This window comes from Strix uralensis, chromosome 18, assembly GCF_047716275.1.
Source record: "Strix uralensis isolate ZFMK-TIS-50842 chromosome 18, bStrUra1, whole genome shotgun sequence".
NCBI classification, from domain to species: Eukaryota; Metazoa; Chordata; class Aves; order Strigiformes; family Strigidae; genus Strix; species Strix uralensis.
In genome coordinates this window covers 17413012-17436678 of record NC_133989.1, presented here as the reverse complement: position 1 = coordinate 17436678, position 23667 = coordinate 17413012, and the positions used below count along the sequence as shown (strand labels likewise).

Sequence of the window (23667 nt, the reverse complement as noted above, 5' to 3'; positions counted from 1 at the left end):
AGCCACTTGCCCGAGGCATGCGAGGGGCAGCAGGAGCCCCTGCAGCTGAGGGCCTCACTCTGCAGCACTGCCACACTTCCAGGGCTGCACCAGCCTCCCTGCAGCAGGGAGAAGGTGTGGGATAACAAAAGGGCATCACTGGAGTATTCCAGGTCGGAAGAAAACTAAGGCTTTTCACCTTTTGTGCAATGTGATGAGTCACCATTTTGCTTTTTGTTGCTGAACTAAAGTCTGGTGGAGACTTGTGACATTTACTGTGTGGACCAGCAGAAAAACCAGAACTCAACTCCATCATCCTCGGTAGGCCTCTAGACTGGGTCTGTACTGACTCCATGAAGGCGCACTGGAGAGCCAGTCCCGATGCCCTGGACAGCTGCTACAGACCAGCACCTCTCCTTGCACCTCGAGTTCTGGGCTGTGCAGCTCAGCCTGGAGCAAAGGAGATGCCTGTGACACAGAGTACCTCCACAGGTCTCAAACGGTCTTCTCAGCCATGCCCAAACTTTCATGGGGAGAGAATATTTAGTTCACTCAAGATTAACAGAAGCAGATTTGTTTGTAGAGTGGATGAGGGAACAAAATCCCAGACTAGTATTAGGAGCATGACAAGTGACCAAGGGTACCAAAGAGGAGTTAGAAGCATGATGCAGTTGGGTACCAGTAGCAGGGGGAAAAGCGTCTCTGGAAAGCAAAACAGAAAAGCAAAAAAGTGTGTCTGGTAGGCAAAAGGTTGAAGGACAGGGATCATTGGTAACCATGTCCACTATGTTCCCCTGTAATATGCATGTGGTGGAAGGCAGGCAGAGAAAAACGGTGTTAGAAAAGAATGGGACTTGACTTTATTAGGTACTAGGAAACTATTGAGAGAGAGCAAATTTATCTGTCTCCTCCACCTAAACCAAAACCGAATTAGGGTGTTAGGTATGCAACTAGGGGGAAAAAATGTACACAGCACATAAATAAATAAATAGCTTAAAGTAAAGCTTGAGGGAACCAGCACCCCTTGTGCCAATTCCGTATCTGAAATAAAAGCGTCTTCCTGCTTGCATTATACTTTTGCTACCCCATTAGTCTGGAAGCATTACCCCAAATCCCAGCTCCTTGCTCTCCAGCGCCCTAGAGATACCATTCTGTAAACACAACCTCTGATCCTATTCCTTCCTCTGTACAAGGATGTCATTTGGATGAATGAACCCAGTTTACTAAATAAATGATTCATATCACTTTGTATTTTCCTTTCTGATTACCATGTGTCAACTGCAAGTCTTAATTATTTCCAGATCATTTAGAAAAGTGTTCCAACAGAAATAATCCTCACAGACGCCTCCCACAAATACTCTCCTCCTTCCTGTCTATACTTAAAATCTGTCAGTCAGCTATGATGTGCCTTATTGATCCTGTATAGTTACTTTTTAAAAATGAAATTAAACAGCTTGTTGGTTTTACTACACCCACTCAACACAAAACCACTTTGATTGCTCATTAGTATGAGCTTTTCTTCTTATAAGAGCATCTTGTACCAGCCTTTTTTTATTATTGTTTCAAATAGAAAGGAGGAACATCAGCTGTCAGTGCTCAGTTCTCCCAAACACTCAGCTTGTCCATTTTAAAAAACAGCATTTGCATTCTTCCAGTGCAGGACCTTATTACCATCGTGAAATTTAATCAAAACAGTCTTTAGTGGAGAAGAGATCTCTCAGGCCAACTTTGGGACTCTGCTTTGGGAAACTGTTTAATTTCAAAGCATGGGGCAATACATGTTGGTAGCAGAAACAATGTGACTGACAACAGTTGGACCATGACTGACATCACACCAGACAGGCAGAGAACAGCAAGCCAATCCATCAGGCAGATGTAAGATCAAAGATAAGAGGTGGTATTTTGTTGGGAGCAATAACATTGTTGTTAATTTATCATTTTAAAAAATCTCCAGTAAGTTTATGGCTGGCTGTATAACATTGTCACCAAATCTGTTAACTGACCCTCCTCCTCTGTCTCCTCGAGGCCAGAATAGATAACTAATTCTGTATTATCCTTCCTGAAGAAATATTAAATATTTTCTGTAGTTAGCTGGTATGCTCCATCAGCATTTAGAAACACTAAAATCCATCAAGTAGAATTTTTTGCTTCCCTTGTGGAAGTTTATTTTATTCTTATGTCACACAGGCTCAATTTTTATGACAATTGCAAAATGGTGACACTAAATCCTCACCTTGTATTATGAATTTAGTGCCCTGAAGATGGCTCCAATTAATCACCAAAAAAGCCCCCACAAAACCCCACATCTCCCTCACTTCTGAGTTACAGGCAGTTCCATTTGTAAATATTCTCCTCTGAAAGAAATTTACTTCCCATACAAAAAGCTTTAAGTGCATTCAGTGCTCTACAACTACATGGTCATCCTTGGCATTACTTCTTCTGTCACAGGGAAAAGTATCTCCACTTTTTCCTCATCTTTTCCTATAAGCATTTTCAAACAAACATTTGTTAACTGTACAAATGAGTTTCCCAAACCTTCACGTAGAATTTATATTTTAAATCTTAGCACATATGAGGTGGTCAGAATCTTCAAGATTTGGGGGCTCCCTTTTCTCAAAATAATCACAATTTAAGCTATTTGAGTTCAAAAAAGGAAAAAGGCACTGAGTTTGAGAATGACTCATCAAAAGTCAAATGTCAACCTGATGACAGAAAGAGCTTCTAACAGTGTTCACAAAAAACTTAGTTTATCTTTCCCTGTTCTCTAATGAAAGGCTGCAATTTAGCAACTTTCTGATTGTGCTGCACAGTTCAGCCAGAAAGGTGGATCCGAAAAGACTGAAAATAGGCAAGTTTAAGTCTTATCTATTATTTTTTTCATCCATGAAACACAAAGAACAATTTCATAAACATATAGTTCTAAAACATGCTGGGAAAGTGTTATCACATGCTTAATCCAGAAAACATATATGGCCCAAGGATAAAACGTAGCACATACAACACCTCTAAAACCTATTTATGCTTATGGGAGTTTTAAAAACGTTGTGATGAGATACAAGGTGCCAGCCCTACAATACTAAAACTGCTAAAGCTAATAATTTCAAACAGAACAACTGAGGATTAGCTTTGCATTACAAACAATCAAATCCGACCTCGGTAACAGAAAAAAAAAAAAAGCACAAGCTTCTGTAACATGATCCACCTTGTGAGACTTAGCTGCAGCTTTTATATTACATGGCTCACCCTCGAGGTAGGTACCATCCAGAACTGAAGACTTACTGTCTATAGCAGCTAATACATCAATCAACAAAACTAATTTGAGAGCTGTCTGCTTATGCAACAGAAACAAAGGCACTTCATAATACAGGGTTAAGTTTCCTACTGGAAAGATCAACAAAGGTAAGAAAGGAGAAACACTGCTAGGAATTAAAGTCATCAAACCCTTTTTAACAGACACCTTCCCCCAGCATTTGCAGGGAACAGATTCCCATGTAACAGTCTGTCACACAGAGAAAGCTCCAGAGCTGCAGGTTCTTATTTCCACACAAAACATTTGAGACTCAGCTGGGCAAGGCTCCCTAAAGTGACAGAAGCCAACAGTCCACAGGCAAACTCTGAGTAACAGCAAAGGACTCATCACAAGGGCAGAAAAAAACCCAACAAAAACCCCAGACTGCATTAAGACATTGCATTTACATCTGCTCTCCGCTCCACCTCCACCACTCATGTTCCAGCTAAACTGGTACTGCAACTGAAGCTGACATACTCTGCCTAACCCCCTCCCTCAGTCATTCAAGTTTTCTTTCCTCACTTAAAAAAAAAAAAAATTGCATGAGAAAAACACAACGGAGGGGACAGCAAAGTGCATCATCATTGCATCATAAACTAACGCAGAAGGATGTTTTGAATTAATGCACACTGGTCTGCTCAAGCATCACTCAAAAAAAGATAAAACCAACAGAAGAGACAAAAATATTCAGTTTCAGAAAAAAAAAAATTGTTCTTAACTGCACATACAACTTAACTGTGAAGGCACACAGCCACACTGAGGCATCCTTTCCAAGAAGCTTCTTCCTATCTGGGAATTTCTCACAGTACAATGCATTTGAGCAGCACAAAACCAGCTGCTCTTGCAGGATGCCCGCCTCAAACAGAAAGAACGGGAGGCCTGGCAATAGGTCTGTGCTGCAAACAGAACAGCTACACAGGATGCTTTACACTGAGAAGCAACAACCTCTCGCCAGGATTCCACTAGCCCAGGAGTAACACACTTATTAGAAAATACATTTCCAAATAAATTACATTCTAGCATAAATTTCTGCGTGTCAATATAAATGTAACAGGTGTTATATTATCCTGTCTTTCTCCAGAATAAAGACTAGTTTAATTTTTGGCTTCTTAGACTTTGTGATCAGAAAGGGTAGTCTTCCAGTGAAATTGCAAGTGTCAAAAACCAGAAGTGCTGCATAATTTGTTCAGGAATGTACAGAAAATGCATTTTAATCCACATCCACATCTAGTCCATGGATAGCGATGTTTTCTCAGTGCTGAGTCCATTTAATGCTTTTGAGGTCAATTCCATCCTGCACCATTTCCCAGAGAGGGCTGTAAAGAAAGGGGAGAAATGAGGGCTAAAATGCACAGGACAACATCCACAACAGTAACCAAGCAGACAATTTCATCAACAGCACAAGAAATTGGGAGATACCTATCTTCCCCTCTGGACATCAGTGAGCTTCAGGCGGTCAGACCTCAACTGTGTCCTCAGCCCAAACACAAGAGGTGAGAGGGCAGGTGCTCCACCTCACCTCCTGTGCCCACTCTGGGCATGAAATATGCATGTCTCTCACAGACTTGAGCCCCTGCATTTGACACTGTCCAGACGAGTCAGGAGTCTCTCAGTTTCACCAAAACAAAACAACTTATTGATATATAAACTCAGTAATACCATCTCTGGCTGAGAAACTTCTAGGTAGTGCCTTACATGCTTGCCCTACTCATATTCTTTCCCTGACAAAGGCAGGATCTAGGAGAAGGTTTGTTATCAGGTTTGTTTCCTCAAAAATTTGTCACTACTGTTAAGATCAGGCCCACTACCCACTCTGGCAACACTGCGTGGCTATATACAGAGACAACACCAGATTTTTGAAGCAAACAATTACTTTCAACTAAGTCCAACTCTTCAAATGATTATCATACCTAAGAAGTCTTTATGTTCAGTAAGAAGAGGGCTCACCTCATTTCCCTCAGCCTCTTAACGTGCTGTATGCACTTCTGCACTGTATAATCCACTTCTTCTTCTGTAGTGAAACGACCAATACCAAATCTAAACCAGAAGAAAACCATTAAGGACTAGAGTAACATGCGTATGGAGTGATGAAACAAATCCACCACCTACTTTTAGCAGAAAAATACATTTGGAAGCATTAGGAAAGACCACTCCACGCACCTTATAGACGAGTGAGCCAAGTCTTCGTCTGTTCCAATTGCCCGCAAAACATAGGAGGGCTCCAGAGAAGCTGATGTGCAAGCACTGGGGAAAGGCAAGGCAGGCAAATTTCAAACTTTTGTTCTTGTGCAGACGCTAAACTGAAGTAACACTTCACTAATCTCCAACAAAGAATAAGTCACTTACAGACATTTAATATTACTATGACTCTTTACAACAACCTATATCAGCTTCCCCATCCTCTTAGAAACCACCAGCGAATACAAGAAAGAAGAGTGGTATTCCTGCTGCTGAAGAAAAAGAATGGAAGGGGCAGGCGTTAGAGAGGAATGAGGGTAATAAATTAGGAGCATGAGGTAAGAAGAAAGAACACAACACAGTAAGAATAAACACACTGCCAAACAGAAGCAGCGGGAACGCCGACTAAGAGGTAGCTGAAGAAGGCCATGAATAGAAGACAAAGGAGCCAAGACAGAACTAGCCAGAGAAGGTAACACATCAACAGGAACATTAAAAAAGAAAAAAAGACTTCACAAGCTGCTGTTTGGCAGCAGAACAACTAAGTGGAAAAACAGCACACAGAGGAATCCAGAGCAAGATGATCTAGTTATAGTTGTCAGTAGACAGAACTTCCATCTCGAAGCAGTAGGCAGAACTGGTTACATGTTGTTACTCAATTTTTACAGGTAGCAACATGCAGCACAAACCAGAGAACTGTTTACAGCTCTCTGGTGCACAAAGCAGAGCCTCAGAAGGGATTTTCAAATTACAGAAGTGTTCAGCTTCAGAGACAGTCATGTGGAGACTTGTTCTTCCTGTTCATAGTGCCAACGTATTTCTAATTAAGATATGCTGACCGCTTTTTTCTCAAAGGTGAGGAAAGGAGGGCATCTTTACACTCCATTAACTCATCATAAGCATCAAGTTTGTCTTAGTAACAGAAATGTTACGTGTCACTCCTGTGGAGTCAATGCAGCTCCATAAAAGTGCATTTAATTTTCGTTCTGCTTTTGCATTAAACACAGACGCTTGAACTAATATAATTCAGGTATTATTTGTCCAGCCTTGCCAGATTCTAGTCACAATCTGCCACTTGTGTGAAATCCTGCTGAAGGACAGAAGCTGCTCAAAGGCCAGTAGCCTTTAAAATGGAAGTGTCACCAGCAGTTACAAGTCGAGGCTACTCAGATCGCAGGTAACCAGTCTGCCAGGCTGGCACGTAAGAATTTCTAGGTTGGTTTTTCTGGTTTTGTTTGTTTGGGGATTTTTTGTAGTTTTTTCTTTCAGGATGAGTAAATTTGATCTTCATTTGAAACGTGCCACTTCAGAGAAACACCATTTTAGAATGCAATCAATGCCAGGTTGACCCAATAATCCAATACTCAAATACGGGGCACAGAGGAGACCACTCCTTAGTTTGTACCTCCATTAGAAAATGTTTTCTCTCCAAAATATAGCGGTATCCTTCCCACACGTTCCACCTACCTTCCTGAAGACAGAGCCACGTCTTTCAGAGCCATCAGAAGACTCTCCCCTTCCACGTATGCAAAAGATAAATTGATGCATCCTACATACAAATAAATGAAATAGGAAAAAAAACTTCCATCAACTGAAATCTTGGGAAAATCCTACCCCGCATGGCCATGCTTGCACAACGTGTAGCTAAAGTGCATTATTCAGCCATGGCCATTAACACTGAGGAGCTAGACAGTTCTAACAGGCTCAGGATTTTGCTAATGTTACCTGGATAGCGATGCTCTCTATCTCCATTCATAACCACATCAGGAACTTCACTCATTATTTTTGTAACCAGTCGTTCTGCCAGTTGTGAGATTCGCTTATGGTCATACTAGCAAAGAAACCAGAAAAGAGACCAAAATAATAAACAGTGTACAGTTTGACCTCACTCAAACAGCTTTGTGTCACCAGCCATGAGCCGACTAAGTACCTGGGTTTGCTTAGACTAGGGAAAGAACACATCTGAAACTTAAAAAGAACCTGTCAAACTTTGCCTACTCTAGAGACTGTTTTAAAAGAGAATTACCAATTAGTAATTCTAATCAGCCAATCAACCAATCAGCCTTCAAAAATATTCCAAACCATTCAAAAAGATCTATGTATACAACCTGCTAAATTGGATTTCATAAAAGCAACCCAGTTCTTTGTGTTTAAAGACAAGTTAGGTAATGCATAAGATGATGCATTTTGCAACACAAGAGAGGGCATCTATTAGGGTAAGTGCCCCTTGTTTCCCCAGGAGCTCTCAAACTGAACTACATAAAGACATGGGCTCGCAAATTACTGTGAACTCAGCTTTTACAACACACAACCTGTGTAATGAGAATGGACTGTGTGAGTGTCTTGTTCTCGACTAAAAAATGAGGTCACTTACACTAAAAAAGCAGTGAGGTATCGTTATCAGCTCCAGTGCACAGAAAAGGCCAGACACACATATGCAATTCATGCTTGTTTACATGCTTGAAAAAACTTTAGAAGAAAACAAGGCTATCTCAAACATTACTTGGTTTAGAAACGCCAAAACTCCGCCAGACAAGGAAGAGAATCCCAATCCGAGGCTTGTGCAGAATTTAGGCTCTGCAGGCTCTCCAGCCTCTAACGAGGCTTCCATAACCACCCAGCTCAGGTGGTGGATCTCTGCCTGTCTCCCAGGAAGAAGCCTGATCCTATGTGTACAGATATCGGGCTTATGCATCCCACTGGCACTATATTAAAGGATTTTTACATTCCAGCTGTAAGGAATGCATTGGTGTCCACAGATATAGCAGCACACAGAGGCTTAGACACCAAACCTAGCAAATAAACCTTACTGTCCAAGCTAGGAAAAACCTAAATTCTTAGTTGTGAAGCTGCAGTAAACTTGAACTTATATTTAACGGGTATGACAATGGACTAGGAAGTCGTAGTTTTCCTCAATATATGTTACACAAACATGATTTATTCCATTTTAGAGATGCTGCTAATACATACGTGCAGAATGGAGATGACTACAAGCACTTAAAGCCGTATTTCATTAAATCTGTCAACTGTAAACCTGCTGTAGAAGATCATGAATCAAACCACTTAAAGAAAAAAAGAAACTTAAGAAAGCTGAAAATCAACTTCCAATTACCTAAAACCATCCGTGAAGATCTCAAAACATTTACTTAATGTTACAACATGAGAATCAAATTTAATTCAGGCACATGGACACGAAAAGACCTAAGGAACCTGAGACCTAACTGGCCCTGTTATGTTATTTTCTGGAATCCAGGACAAGTATCTTCTCCCACATACCTCCATCTCCTGCTGTGCCACTTCACATGCTGCCCCCAGGCCTACTGCTAAAGGAGTGGGCACAGTCCCAGACCGCAGCCCTCTCTCCTGGCCTCCCCCACTCTGCAGGGGCTCCAGCCTGACGCGTGGTCGACGGCGAACATAGATAGCACCAACCCCTTGAAAACAAGGAAAGCTGTTTTAGTATATGCTCTGAAATTATGAGAAGGGAATCCAAGGTTTGGAAACATTCCTTATTTCCATGGCAAACACATATTTGGACACCTCACAGGAGAAAACCATAGTGAACACATACAGAAGTACAGTATTTTCTAGGAAATGGTGTTTGTTCCCACTGTTCATGTTCCTCTTCATTCAGCCTCCCAGTGTGCTTCAGCCACCTAAGGACTCAGTACTTCCCTCACTTCTCACAGTTCCAGTGCACAGCTGAAGTTCTTCCCTTTGCACTGAAGTTTTTATGTGCAGGTATGTCATTCACTGACATTCCCTTACTGATTTCCAACCGAAAGCTCTAGAAGAACTCCTTTCCCTGGATTACCAGGTCAGCACCCATCCCAGGAGTCACATCAGTGAAACCAATTTCCAAGGAGCAGATTAGACGAGCGTGTTTTGACAGCCAGCCCATTTCACTCTCTAGTCTCCTCGCCTAGAAACCCGATTTCCATGTCTTCATGTGCACTGGCACACCTAACGAGTGACTGGCACCACAGGAAGAATGCTTGCAACTTCTGGTCATAATTAAGTTGTGAAAATTTATGCCTGTCACCTACCCAAAGTTACTGGTTGGAAACTTAGTCCTCATCCAGAGGTATGTCTTCAGCTCTCAGGAGAGCTTGTACAGAAAAAGAAGACATATTGAAAATATCACAATTTTGCCTTTTGCTTCTGAATACCACATAGAATACAGCAAACATGATTTCTGTCTTTCTACATCCACTGTTACACACTAAACAGGCCACAACAGTGATAATAGCTGAACTTTTACTTTTTGGGAGTCAACTAGAAAATCCATAGCTGGATTTTAAACTCCATTCTGCAAAGAAGATGCACAAATGGTGTTGGGGGGAAGAAGTCATTGGAAGTAGAAGACACCAAAATCACTAAGAATTTAAACTTTCCAGTTACCTTTTGATCTCCTAGTTGCAAGTTACACTTGGGTCTAAACTTTGCCCTATAACCCAGGGACTTCATTTCAACTGTTTCAGCATCAATGCTGCTTCACACCAAGCAAATGACTCCTGAAAAGCCACCACTCCTAACGCTCCCACCATCATAAGATACTGTTTCTTCCTTCAGTGAAGCCACCTCACAAACCATCAGCACTGAAGATCCACTTATGGCAGCTCTAAGTCTGGCAGCAGTGACTGAACTACTGCAAAGTCAGTCCAATGCCAGTCCTAGAATGGTTTTCTACAGTTTAAGTAACAGTCACTAGGACACAGGTTTGACTTCATACCTTATGTAGTTACCTTAAGGTAAGCATAGAAACAACAATTCCCTAGAAAAGCACTTCAGTAAGTACCTTTGGGACCATAAATTTTATGGCCACTGATGCTCATTAGATCAATTTTCATGTCATTGACATCCATAGGAATTTTACCAATTGCTTGTGCAGCATCTGTGTGGAAGAAAACCTTATGCGCACGGCAGATCTCACCTGTAATAAGAACACAAAAGCAAAAAAACCACCATCTTATCTCATCTAATCATTATGATTCCAATGATTCCAGCAATGAATCTAAAGCATCACTTTATAGCAGGGACCAGTTCTGAGGTGAAAAGGGAAGAAATAGGTGCTGCCATGTTTCTTTTACAGTAAAGGGTCTAAAGCTGTGTAGGAGCTATTCTAGGTGATGCCTAGCTGGGCGCAGGTTTAGGCAAGTCAGCAGGTATGACTACAGGGAATTTCTTCAGGTAAGAAGTTAAAAAGTCTTCTGCTGTTAAGAAGTTAGATTGTTTCCAAACCCACACCTACAAAGTTTAATACAAATGGTTGCACGGCATATCCAAGTTTCCCCACAGGGATGACTCCACAGCTGAACAAAATTAAAATTCTTTTCTTGACACTTTTTCTTCCCAACACCAGTTGAGTACAAGCCAGCTTTATGTTCTAGTTTATGCTCGCCAAGTATTTTTATGCAATTTCCTCTATTTTTCAAGTATGGCAGTACTCAGCTTCAAAAATGTCCTTGAATTGTCACTAGTCCTCAGGCACACTGATTACTCCCACCTAAAGTCACTCAAGCCTGTAATCAATGTTTTTGCATCCAGAGATAAAATACACTAAGGAACAAAATAATGTAATGTTCATGGGCAGATAACTTAAATATTATTTTTGTCATCAAAGAAGTCACAACTCATCTTTCACAGAATCTGTACCTAGCACAGTTACATCCCAGACCTCTCCTCTGCACAAGTTTCACATTATCTTTCACTTGACCTCCTGTGGTCCAGCAGGAATGGCATTGCTACTGCTAATATCAGGCCAACGCCTCATGCTAACAGGGCCTTAGGTTGGCTCTGCAAGGCCTCAGTCCTGGCCTACTAGGCTGGTTATCAAGGTGTTACAAGAACTTACTGTGGGAACCAGAGCTTGGTTCCAGGTATCTCTGGCATTTAATTGTCAGACAACAGCAACGGCCTTGACAATATAAGGACAGGAGGAAAATAGAGTCCTCACGCCTATAAGCAACTGACTGATGGTCAATTACTTCTCAATGAAGAAATATAACCTTGAAGAGTCTGGGGGAAAATGCTGCTCTGAGCATAAAAAAGAAAAAAAAATGCAGCAACTAAGCAAGAGGAAAATTAGCTGCACAACAGGCTAAGAAACTACAGCCTGGGGAAACAATACCCTCCAGAACCATGCAGCATAAACTCCAGGGCATAGGCCAAAGCCTAAAAACTGTCTAAAAACTCAAACGTCTTATGAAAGGACATCTTGAACATGAAGGGGGTGGGGTGTTTTGTCACTGTCATGGGAAACGTTATCAAGGAATCACCATGGGATCCAGGGAGCTGCATATGTGGGCCACCTGCTCACCCTGCCTGATCCATCGACCCCGGCTCTCCAGCTCTCCCTTCACCTGCTTTGCAGTCCCTGTCTCTCCATCTGCCTGCTCAGAGCCTGGTTCACCCTCTCCCTGCCTCCTGTTCCAGAAACCTGGCTCTTCAGCTGCCTTTTGACCTCCAAACCAATTGCTCATGACTGTACATGGCAATGTTGGGGAGAGGGGGTGTCTAAGTGCGGTGCTCATCATCCCCTGTCGCCCCAAATTCTGCACATTTCTCCTCTTAAACACTACAAGTGCTCAATAAACCATTATAGTATGTAAACTCAATTTGGCCAGTTATTCTGTGCAATTTTTTCATCCATTGTACAATTCAGAATGAAATTAGAAACACTGCAGCTGATCTATACTACAAGGCTGTAATTGCTGCAATAGTCACTGTAAAAGTACTGAATTTCATCCTCTTTTCCCTTTTAAAATAAGTTTTTATTTGGGACAGCATTATTACTTATTCCTTACCTATACTACACCTAATCTTTTGCATCAGTAGCACTTGGCTATGAAAATATTAAGTAAAATGAAGCAAAAGTGACATTAGCCAGCCTCTGGAAGCCGTGGTGTACTTACCAATGTCATGAATTGGCTGCTTTACTCCTATTTCGTTATTCACAGTCATTACAGAAACCAAACTTGTATCTGGTTGGAACGCACCCTCCAACTCCTGGTGAAACATTCAGGCAGAAGTAGTGACTAACAGCAGAAACAAGATTGCTGTGCACACCTTCAATTTGCTAGCAAATCTTAACCACCAGTCTCCAAACTAGCACGTTACCAACAAACCCCTTGGGTTATGACAAACACCCCTGGTGTTATGACAAAAAGCCATGGGTTAGCCTCTCCCTTATCCATGAGAACACAAAATTCCTGTAGGAAAAGAAGCACAATCAATTGCATTTCTGTGTATCCTAACCCTGGTATGCACCATGCCACCTGACTTGATTAAATCAAGTCAGAACAGGCTCTTGCTGTGTCTCGCACATTTGTGTGAACTATTTTCTTTAATGAATTAACCACCCACAAAACAGCTTAAGCCACATGTAGATGAAGTGAGGTTGGCTGTAAAGGAACTGCACTATACACAAGACAGCAGCATGCAAAGAAGGGGTCTGCCAGCAAAGTTCTCAGGGAACACGACCAACACTTCTGCACCTGCAGGTCTGATCCTGCCTCCTCACCACATACACACATCTCTCCAAGTCAGACGATGGGGCTAGAAATAAAACTGATGCTGTCCTGTATTACAGGACACAAATGATGAAGTAAGCACATACAACTTCTAAATCCCAGGACCGTGGCCAGTACACGGGCAGCCATGGGAAGGGAGTACTGTAACCGCTGTGTCTGACACTTTGAGTAGCTCAGGTCATGAAATTTCACTGCTAAGTCCTGTATCAAAGCCAGCTCCATCCCAGTCATGTACTGGGCTCTCTGTAGGGTGTGCAACAGCTCCACCTGCATGGGTATGAAGGGCAGCAGGCGAGTGGTGGATGAGAGATGGATGTTTTGGTTGAGAAAAAGTCTAGAGCACCACAACAGAAAATCCTCCAACGGTGATGGAGATTTGACTATGACTCTCATTCTACCTTGTGATATTTAACATCCTTTTCTCTTTATCATCAAGAGAACACAAGGCCCTCTTCAGCATCAATTTGAAGCAAAAATCTCTTCTATTTTCACTTTCTTTCTGTCAGTAAACAACTTACCTTCAAATCTATGAGCCCATTTTTTTTAACAGGCAGATACGTGACCCGAAAACCTTCTGTCTCCAAGGAACGGCAAGAATCCAACACGCACTTGTGCTCTGTTTGCGTAGTAATGATATGCTTTTTTCTGGATTTATAGAACCTTGCAACACCCTGTTGGGCACAATTCACGAAGAAGAAATTTGCTGTTAGACCACTGAAGAAAGCAAGCTTTACACAAAATGATCGGAAACAAGAAATTACTATTTAGATATAATTCATTTGGATCTTCCCCATTTGCCCCAAAGTCATGAATCTAAAAGGTACTGACATGTAATTCACACTACATATTTCCAACAATGCTCGTTTTTCAAAGCATCTAACTTTTCAAAAAACCTGTGAAAATATTAACTGATGTAAGTTCTAGACACTATTAACAAAACTACTTTTTAAAAAACATTTGCAATAGTCACATACAATGAGAAGGCTGAACAACCACATACTAAAGGTTAAAACACTGCTTAGCCTTAGTCAGAAAAAGGTTCGTAATCGGCATCTCCACTAAATTTCATGATAAAGATTTTAATTATGCAAGCAGAAGGATTGTATTTGGTGCACGTAAGATAAACATTGAGTAGTACACTCTGTCCTCAAAACATCCCAGTATTTCTTCCATGTATGTAGCAGAAGTAAATCCAGGAATGCAAATATTTGCTAACTAGGCCAACATATTAATATTTAAATTGTTGAAAGGGGCATACAGTTCTTAAGAGCATAATTTTAACATAACAAATAACTACCAGTATAAACCTTTTACCTTAATTGCCATATTATTTGATTCTGTTGCACCACTGGTAAATATAATTTCCCTTGAATCAGCTCCTATTAAATCTGCAACTTGCTGTTTAAAAAGAAACACAAATTTGATTTGTTAAGATAAAATACAGTGAATTCACCAGAGCAAAACACATGCTAAATGTTTTCAAGAATACCCTCTTAAGCCTTGAAAGGTTTACAACTAGTATTTGGCAAAGTTATGCTTCGTACTTTGTCAAATGGTCTAAATGTCTGCATTAATACAAAACACATAAGGAATTCATAGTCATTAGCAGTAGTGGTATTAAGCATTAGTCTGTCATAAAAGAACATAAAAGTTAAATAGACAAAAACCCTGTACGTATTACTTCCAGAAAAAATTAAGACCCATACCTAAGATTAGGAGAATGATAAAATATGAAGTTAGAATTACTGCAGCAGCACACTTGTGACCTCAGGAAATCAAAAATCCTGAGGCACCTTTGCCTGAAGCATTGGTTTCTGCCATTTCAGTTGCTCTAATCTCACTATTTTTTCTCGCAATAAATCTGCTAAAGTATAGCTAAGCAAAGAGGAAGCTGCTAAATCCAGCCCACAGAGAACTAACTACAACAGGTTTATCATTGCTTTTGTTTTTCTTTTGACGCTGAACTTCCTCGCTGGCAGAAAAACCACAAGGACTGCGAGAGCCGCAGACTAACCCTCCTGGCCTTGTCCAGGGCAGCCTCGCTCTCCCAGCCGTAGGCGTGGGTCCGGGAGTGGGGGTTGCCGTAGCAGACCGTCAGGTACGGGAGCATGCTGTCCAGGACTCGGGGATCCTGAGGGACACGAAACCACCAGCCTTAGAAATGGAGCAGGAAAAGCATCTCTGTCCCCTCCACAGATGCACACCCTCCCTCTGCACCGGGATTAGCAGCACTTCTGCTGTAGTCTCTAGGTTTAGCTCAGCCCAGATCTTGAAAACTTGAGGTTATTGCGCGTTACACACACACACAGCCACCAGCAAATGAGTGTCCGGCGATTACGTTCTGTGCCCTCACATGTAACCTCGGTCTGCACCGAAGCCATCGCAGAAGAATGCGATTTTCCGAGCAGAAGAAATACAAGGTCTTAAAAAGTCGGGAAAAGTTACACAGGTAAGTACTTTGGTTAAACTAATTTCTTGCCACCCGTCAGAGTAACACCCCTGCCCGCAGATGCCAGTGGGAGCTCCAAGGCTGCAGCGCACCTGCAGGCCCCGAGGCCCTGCACACCCCGGGGCCGGCGGCACCCTCGGCGATGAGACAGCGAAGCTGAAAGGCCTTTGGAGGATGACCCAGGCCTGCCCCGTGCCGACCCAGGCCTGCCCCGTGCCCCAGATAAGAGCCAGCTGTCAATGCCGCTGCGGTATCCACGGCCACCCCCAGGAGCGCAGGGAGAGTCTTAAACTCAGGGAACACGTGAGCGCTCCAAATAAAACAGAAACAAAGTTTATTTCTCCCCTTCCCCCTATACTTGCTGTTCTGTGGGGGGGGAGCCCGTGGATTCGGGGGGCGAGGCAACGGCTGCGGGAGGACGGGCAGCCGGGAGGCTCCGGCACCGCGACCCGCAAACGCGAGCGGCCGGGGCCAGCCGCAGCCCCGCGCGGCCCAGCCCTTACCAGCGCGGTGGTGGCCTGCACGTCCATGTAGAGCGGCCGCAGGGCGCCGCCGCCATCGTCACTGCGCGCTGAGGGGAGGGAGAAGGAGCCGCCGTCAGACACTCCCGGGAACGGCGGGACCGCGCTCCGCCGGCCGGGCCCCACCGCGCCTCGGGCTCCGCCGCCGCCCCCCCGCCCGGGCAGCGGCTCTGCCCCCCCGCGGCCTTACCCGGAGCCTGTCGCGGGGTCTGTCCCGGGGCCTGTCGCGGTGCGGCCGCCGAGAGCCGGCGGGGGGCGGGGGCCGCCCCCAGGGCCACCAGGCGCCTCCACAGCAGCATGGCCGCAGCGCGGGGGGGAGGGGCCTCCCCTTCCGGTGACGTCAGGGCCACGCCGGAAGCGGAGGCCGGAGCGGGCAGCGACGGAGGGCGCGGCGCGGCCGGGGACAGCGAGGTACGGGCGGGGCGCCGGCCCCCTCCCCCCCCCCGTCCCGAGCGGGCCCGGGGGCCCTGCGGCCCAGCCCCGGGTCTCCCAGGGGAGGGCGGGTCGCGGCCGAAGCACCCGTCAGGCGAAGCGGGCGCTGCGGGCCCTGGCGCGCCGGGCGGGAGGTGGAGGCCGCCCCTCGCGGGGGAGCCGCTGGGCCGGTCTGTGGCCGGAGCCCCCGCCTCGGCCTCCTGGAGGGGATTCGCCGCCTCGCTCCTCTGCTCCCGAGGCCGGCGGCGGCTCGGGGGGACGGGCCCGGCAGCGGAGGCTTTGCCAGGTGGCGTCGTGCGCTGCTCATCGGGAGCTGGAGAGCACAGGAAGGTCCGGAAACAGCTCCCAGAGACACCGCGGCGCTCCCCGGGGCCTGCTGGCGGCGACACGGGGCCGTCGTCAAGGCACTGGCGTTCCCTCCCTGGCTTTTGCTACTTGACAGACGAGGAAACAAGTCTGAAAGCCTGCAAAGCCTCCAGCACTGCGCTTAGGAGAGGCTCCAAAACCTGCGGGCCTGCTCTCCGTCCCAGTTTGGTTATAGGAGTGGGTTAGACAAAGCAGTAAATCCATGTGGGGGTTTGTGCTTTCTTTTCTAGATGCCTGTGACCGTGGGCCCCTATGGGCAATCGCAGCCCAGCTGCTTTGACAGAGTAAAGATGGGTTTCATGATGGGCTTTGCAGTGGGCATGGCAGCAGGAGCGCTATTCGGCACGTTTTCCTGCCTCAGGTACGCCGAGGAAATGGCTTCCACAGACAGGTCGTGACAGAGCGATAGCCAGAGAGAAACGCTCCCACTCTGGGATTGGGAAGGGAGGTGTGGGACTGGTCCTGCGTCATCACGTAGGTGAAACTGCCCGTGGCTCCGAATGAGCCGCAGTTCGGGAGCCTGCTGTCAGCCCCAGCCTCAAATGGGAAAGTCTGGCGGCGGCGGGGCATCACCTCTGGTCAGCTGCGTACGAGGAGGTGGCAGTTTCACAGACCTTCTCCCGCCACTCGTGAGGGAGGTTGCGTCGGGAAGCTGAGGCTGTGGAAGATCAGCTCCAGGAGCTGGATGAATTGTCTGTGCAGATACACGTGCAGCCCTCTCCTCACTCTAAAGCTTCCCGAGCTACTCTGCGAGCTCTTGGAGATCTGCATCACGGGTGCTTTGGGTGTCCCATCCCCCTGCATGGAGGCAATTACCGGGCTGACCCCGAGTCTTAATTGCAGGAGTGTAGGCAGAGCTGTGGCTGGCACTGGCACGCTCTCACTGTGAATCAGAGAGGGACAATATTCCACCTTCCCCCAGCACTCCCCAGCATGGAAACAAACCATCCCTGCTGCTCCAAGTTAGCTCTTGCACGGCTCACTGACTGGTTTTGGCACACATCATCCATGAAAAGAATTACCGAAACAAACTTTCATATTTTGCAGAACTCTTTCTGCTTGAGGTTTTTTAATCTGTGATTAAACAAGGGTGATGATTTGGTAGTGAGCCTAAAAGGAGGAAAAGGCACAAAGCTTAACGTGATAAGAGTTTTAAAAATTTTCTGATCTCTCTCGGATCATGGAGAGTATTTGTAAGTGGTGCAATGCTAGCAGAAAATACAGATCTCGGTATTTAGAAGAAGCAGTGACAGTGGTTCTGTTGTACTTGAATGACTCAGCTACGTTCCTTCTGCTGTACCATTTTTGAGAGAAAACCTCCATGTTTTAAAAATCAAGTGCGTTAAATTCCTTAGACCCTGCAGTGCTTAAAAGCCAACTATTACAAGAGCTTCCTGAGAAGGAACAATTCTTTTTGTTTCAGTCTAACCTCAAGTAAAAGGGGACTGAAGAACAGAAATGCCTCTGAACACTTGTGGGCCTTCCAGGTTTCTCTCATATTAAAAATACGGTGTCAGTAGTAAATAGGAAGTTAGTTTACAACATGGCTTTAAGTTGGTGCTGTTAAAAATACTGCCACTGCAGCCAGACAGGATGCTAATACAACACCTCAGACCCTTTTTATTCTCTGGCAAGTCAAATACTTGGACAGTGTAACTTTTCTTTCCCCAAATTAGGGGTATTTGGGGTACTAGCAGGTGAAACTGTGCTGCTGGTGGTGTGGCAGGAGGGTACAGCATCAGCTGATACCACTGCAAGAAAGAAAACCACGTGGGACAGTGGCAATGGTCACTCAAATGCCCCAGAGAGAACAGCTCCATATTTTTTTTTTTTTTTTTTGCAGTAGCTCAGGCATGGGGCACCACAGCCAGTCTCCTTGTGGAGGCAGAAGATACCCTTTTAAATTTAGACTGAAGAGGAGGCGATTTGGGCGCTCAGGCAACCATTAGCTGGTTGTATCAGATGTTTTCTGCTGTATGTCTGTGACCTGTCAGGCTTCAGCTTTTATATAATTCCTGTTTTTCTTTATCTCAGGATTGGCATGAGAGGACGAGAGCTGATGGGTGGAGTTGGCAAAACGATGATGCAAAGTGGTGGGACGTTTGGGACATTCATGGCTATTGGTATGGGAATCCGCTGCTAACCTGGAGTTTGGGTTTTATCCCAGAGCGTCCCCTCCAGCCATTCCCCCTCTGTACCTTAATAAAATCTGTAGATACCTGGAAGTGAGAGCTCTTCATGAAGGGATGAAGCACCATCCTCCTTGCTCTGCCGATTGTAAACACGCTTTTTACCAAATTTCTACTTTCCTCTCATCTCTTACTCCCACGACAATGAGAATTAATAATCCTTTGTTCTACATTGAAGTTCCTATTTGACAGGTTTAAGTCAGCGCACACATTTCTCCCGTTGGTACTTGGGCAGCTCACGTTCCCGATGTGTTGATGTGGAGCTGCTCCGTTGCATTTGTGCATTCCCAAGTCCAGGAGAGTTACTCTGTGGCCGCTTCAGATCACCTGTCAAATCTCTCTCCTCTTGCAAAAATGGGTGGGTTGAAGCTGGCCCCATTTCCCAGTTCCACTGAAACTGGAGATATGGGGAAACACCCTCACAGAGTTGGGGACACCAGAAGGACTTGGGTGAGTCCTTCAGCAACTGAGGGCAAACTGCAGCAGCTGAGGCACTTCCAGCCAGCCTGGCAGCACACGGGTGCAGGGAACAGCACAGCTACGGCCACGCTGCTAGAGCTGGGAATTGTTAAATTACTGGAAAAAGGAAAACCACTCCTGCCATATGACAGCTAGAGGTGTTTTGTGATGAGTCACAAGGATGACTTTGACACCAGACATGAGAAGCGTAACCTCCTCGTGAGGCCTTGAGCAATGCTGCTCCCAAAGCTCTCCCCTCGGGACTAGCTGTGCTGCAGGTTACAGCACAGAGCAGCCCAGTGTGACCGGGTCTGTCACAGCTCCCAGGGCGCAGCCCAGCACCTGGGGCATGCTGCTGTACAGCCCCGCCAGGGAAGGGAAGGGCAGGGCAGCAGCAGGGCTTGGGGCTGCAACAGGAACAGGCAGCGGCTTTTTCCATCCCCTTGGCAGGGGAAGAGGCCTCACCTGAGGAGCTGTGCTACCAGAAACTTCTAAATGGGGCTACAAGGTGCTGAACACTTCCCTGGGAGAACAGGGGATTTACTCCCTGACGTTCACCGGCCCACGGCACTGCCTACAGCTGAACTATGAAATGTTTAGTTTAGTGTTGCAAGCTCCTATTATTTGCCTTTTGAAGCAATGCTTACCTTTGCTTCTCCATTTCTGTTTAAAGGTAGGACAGGTCAGCAGCAGCAGAACCTGAACCAGCACCTATACAACCTTTACCTAGTGCAAGTGCTGTTCCCGGGTTTTAAAGGAGAAAAACAAATCTGCCACTCAAAGCCTGCTGTCTGCTGTCACAGAGCTTGGTAACCTCTGAGAAACTGCCAGCAACCACCTAGTCAAGCAACAGAGCTGCTCTGTAACAGCTCAGGTTTTACTCAGCACCAGTGGATTAGAACTGGCAACTAAACAAACACTTGGCTTTCTTCAGCTGTGTCACATACAGACACACACCTCTAGAACATTCCTGGCTCCTCCCCACAGCTGCCCAGCCCCTTTCCTCCCAGCTCCCCCTGGACTGCCAGCAGTCAGTCCTGCCCCTCCCTGAGCAGCAGCACTGCAGGGTCGGCCCTGGCAGCGTCCAGCGCGAGGCTGGCACACACCCTCTGCACCTCTGGCAAACAGCTTTTATTAGCCAGTGGCTACAAAGGACAGGCAGTGGGAAAGGGGTACCCAGAGAGGGCAGTCGGCTGGGGCAGGCTTCCCTAGAGAAACCTACAAGCCAACATCCATCACTCCTACATCCCCACAGTTCACAGCCATTTATGAAAGCTGGGGGTGGACACGGGCAGGGGGGAGTTCTCTCTGGAGGGAACCTGCAGCAGGCCCGAGACAGGGCAAGAGCCATCCCCTGCCTGGCCAGGGAGAGAACCCACAGGCTCCTCACCACCGCAGCTGCAGTGCAGAGGGTTCAAAACAGCAGGTACCAGCTCCTGCATTTTCTGCAGGAGGAGCAGTATTCCAAACATCTACCATTTCAAAGCAGCTATCACTCACCACCAGTCTTCAGCACACACTGCTTAACTCAAATCGAGCAGAGAAATGAAGCTTCATGAAGGCCTTTTTAAGAGAATTTTATTTGAGTGGTTCTTACAAAGATTGTTGCAATATGAAAGTCTTTGTTTGATAGAAATATCAAGCTGTCTTGTCAAACACACTGAAGTAACCCAAAAATATATTTCAGAGCTCACAGAGCTTAAAAAGAGCAAAGATTATATGCAACCAGAACAAAACACGTTTCTGTATTTCCTACCAATTTTCAGACTTGGCTGAAATCCTTCAACTGTGCCACACTGCATACATAGAAACTTATGTGGAAATGCAGAGATCGTTTTGTTTGGAAACTTAGACACACCTCACACAGTATTTACAAAGAAACTTTTACAGATACATTAATCAAAAGTTACCATCAAGAAATAAAACCCTTCAATCCTTCTATTCTTACCAATTATTCAGCACAAAGCAAGCTGAGTGGCTGTCCAGAATCAGCTTTCAGTAGCCTTTGAATTTCCCATTTATACAAAACACTAAATATGTCCCTTCATAAAGTCTATCTCCGATATTAACCTTTAGCAGATCACCTACATTTAGTGAAATGTAAAATGTAATTGCTGCATTAAAAGAAAGGCTTGTGAAACATTAAAAATGTCATTATGTCCCATCTGCCTTTTACAGAGAACTTGTTTTCTATGAGCTACTTCTCAGTTCCTACAGATCACCTTAGTAAATGTACAAGAATTACAAGGCAGAACAAGAAGTCAACAGCTTTGTATACAGTGGAAATGCTAGTTAGGGAGAATGAACACACTGCATTTCTGCTTACTTCATTTTATTTTTAAAGGTAGCAGGAAGTGTACACAAAATGACATTAAATCCTTTCCTTTAGTTTTATCTAAATAAAAGATAACTCAATCTTCCTCCAAAAAATAACTATGTACAAAACTGACTAAATCCATCTTCATCGTCGAACAGGAACCAGTAGTTGGGTTGCAGTCATAGAATCTGGAAAAAGGCTATGGTACGTTGGAAGAGGTACATATGCTGCTGTAATCATTTTACCTAATCAGAAGATTAAAAAAACAATTTTAAAAAAACCCAGTATTTGGTCATTTCTGTAATTAACAACTAAATGTAGGTCTCTACATGAAATCCACTCACCTGCAAACCACCTCCCATGCAATGCATTTACAGCTGCAATGGCAGCAGCAATCGAAGGACATTTGACATACACATTGCCCTGTAATACACAAGTGTTACAGTCCATTAGAAGCTTGGAAAAAGTCCCACATCATCTATTTTCAAGACACTTCCTCAGTGTGGCTGTGACAGAGGCAAACCTGCCTCACTACGTTCCTACTGGTATCAACCAGTAATGCACAACAAGCATGAGAAAACAGAGTACTGACATGCATTACTGTAACTCTAACGGGTATCTTGGCATGAAACTTTTATAAATAGGATTTGAAAAACAGACCGAATGTGAGGTTGGTCTGCAATCAACTAGTAAGGGATTGCTCACTTGCTCATGACGACCCTTCAGAAAGAGTATGTAATGGCTCCTGATTACAAATCTCATGAAAAACAGAAAAGCACAAAGAGTTTGGCTAGCCATAAAGTTCTGTACATCACCACCTTTAACCAGAAATACTTAACTAGATAGGCAAGTTCAGTCTGATTTTCCAAGGGATCAAGCACTCCCCATTCCCCAGGGCAGGAAGGATGTCCAGCACTTCAAGGAAAACTGGTACTGTAAAAATTCTCCTACATGAACTTCAGCATCTGTCTGTCTTTACTTGAACAAAGACTGAGACTAAAGGAAAAAGCCCATCACAGCAGGGCAAGAGCAGCCTACGATGGTATCTGATGTGAACGACAGACTGATCTTTTAACTTTACCAGAGATAGCTAAGTTTTCTATCTGCAGATTAAGCACTAAACCAGCCTAATCCAGAGTCCTGCAGTATCCACATTCAACAGCTGAAAGACATACAGGCGCCCACAGTAAGGTGCAATGCATTTTTCTGGCTGCCTGCTTAAAAATAGACTACTACCAGTAATTTCTGAACCAGATCAGATTCCAGCTGAAACAGATTTTACAGGAAAAGAATATATTAAGAAACAGAACCCAGCCTTCCCTCTAGCAGCCTTTGCCTGGCTGTACTAATTCTTCCCACTGTGATCTAACTCATTTCTCCTAGGGGGGGGGGAACTTGAGATCAGGGGCTGATGTTTAAGGCACTAAGCAATTAACAGGCACAGTTCTGTTCTCAGCCTCCCCCTGCCAGGCATCCCAGCTGCTTAAATGGTGAAACGAGATACAAGCAACATAAAGCTTTAGTTTTCCTTAACACACCACAGTGTAGACTGGTGTGGTACACGAGACCACACGTTTAGCTGGGACTGCAATCTTTTCACCCACAACAAATCACATCTTCATGGCTGATTACTGACAGCCCTTAGCGTGGGAAGTCTGGCTGTCTGGGAGAGAGCCCTAAAAAGATGGGAGATGAAAACACTTAAAAGATAACATGACCAGAATCTAAGCCTGGAAAACAGAATAGCACAGTGGAAACTTACATTCAAATACAGTATTTTTAAATATCAGTGGGTATTTTACTTCTGAGTTATCACTGCTACTGTGACTAAATGGATTTCACATAACAAAGCTAACTCATGTTTTTTCTTTTAAATCAACTTGCTAACGTGAAACAGATTTGCAGCTCCATGTGCTCAGAATTTATGTGAGGTACAGTTGAGGGCTGTTGAATTTT

The 23667-nt window shown here is 44.8% G+C and overlaps 3 protein-coding genes across 10 annotated transcripts in view; 1 reads left to right on the top strand and 2 right to left on the bottom strand.

The window, feature by feature from the left end:
• Positions 1-1706: 1706 nt before the first annotated feature.
• NFS1 (NFS1 cysteine desulfurase) lies at positions 1707-16270 on the bottom strand. The gene is made up of 13 exons (XM_074887986.1): positions 16139-16270; positions 15931-15998; positions 14993-15109; positions 14293-14376; positions 13497-13649; positions 12361-12454; positions 10245-10379; positions 8723-8880; positions 7172-7277; positions 6914-6995; positions 5429-5512; positions 5216-5305; positions 1707-4584 (listed from the first exon to the last, which is right to left on the bottom strand). Exons 1-13 carry the CDS (start codon positions 16245-16247, stop codon positions 4521-4523), a joined length of 1344 nt encoding a protein of 447 aa, XP_074744087.1. The 5' UTR covers positions 16248-16270; the 3' UTR covers positions 1707-4520.
• Positions 16271-16285: 15 nt separating this feature from the next.
• Positions 16286-18971, top strand: ROMO1 (reactive oxygen species modulator 1). The gene is made up of 3 exons (XM_074887985.1): positions 16286-16359; positions 16977-17107; positions 18781-18971. Exons 2-3 carry the CDS (start codon positions 16977-16979, stop codon positions 18887-18889), a joined length of 240 nt encoding a protein of 79 aa, XP_074744086.1. The 5' UTR covers positions 16286-16359; the 3' UTR covers positions 18890-18971.
• A 1984-nt stretch (positions 18972-20955) lies between these two features.
• RBM39 (RNA binding motif protein 39) overlaps positions 20956-23667 on the bottom strand; it is a 32034-nt gene continuing 29322 nt past the window's right edge. For all 8 annotated transcript variants that reach the window (XM_074887982.1, XM_074887977.1, XM_074887978.1 and 5 more), the window contains 2 exons: positions 22056-22134; positions 20956-21956 (listed from right to left, as the gene is read on the bottom strand). In XM_074887982.1, coding sequence (XP_074744083.1) covers positions 21856-21956; positions 22056-22134 — 180 coding nt within the window. In that variant the 3' untranslated portion in view covers positions 20956-21855. The remainder of the gene's footprint in view (positions 21957-22055; positions 22135-23667) is intronic.

What these genes read in the sequence shown, in the direction of transcription:
- NFS1 (XM_074887986.1), bottom strand. Translation starts at nt 16,247, where the DNA reads ATGCTGCTGTGGAGGCGCCTGGTGGCCCTGGGGGCGGCCCCCGCCCCC. An exon ending in CCCTGGACAAGGCCAGGAGG is followed by an intron (nt 14,377 to 14,992) that starts GTTAGTCTGCGG and finishes CTTTTTAAACAG; the next exon opens with CAAGTTGCAGATTTAATAGG. An exon ending in TAGAGAGCATCGCTATCCAG is followed by an intron (nt 6,996 to 7,171) that starts GTAACATTAGCA and finishes ATTTGTATGTAG; the next exon opens with GATGCATCAATTTATCTTTT.
- ROMO1 (XM_074887985.1), top strand. Translation starts at nt 16,977, where the DNA reads ATGCCTGTGACCGTGGGCCCCTATGGGCAATCGCAGCCCAGCTGCTTT. An exon ending in GGCACGTTTTCCTGCCTCAG is followed by an intron (nt 17,108 to 18,780) that starts GTACGCCGAGGA and finishes TCTTTATCTCAG; the next exon opens with GATTGGCATGAGAGGACGAG.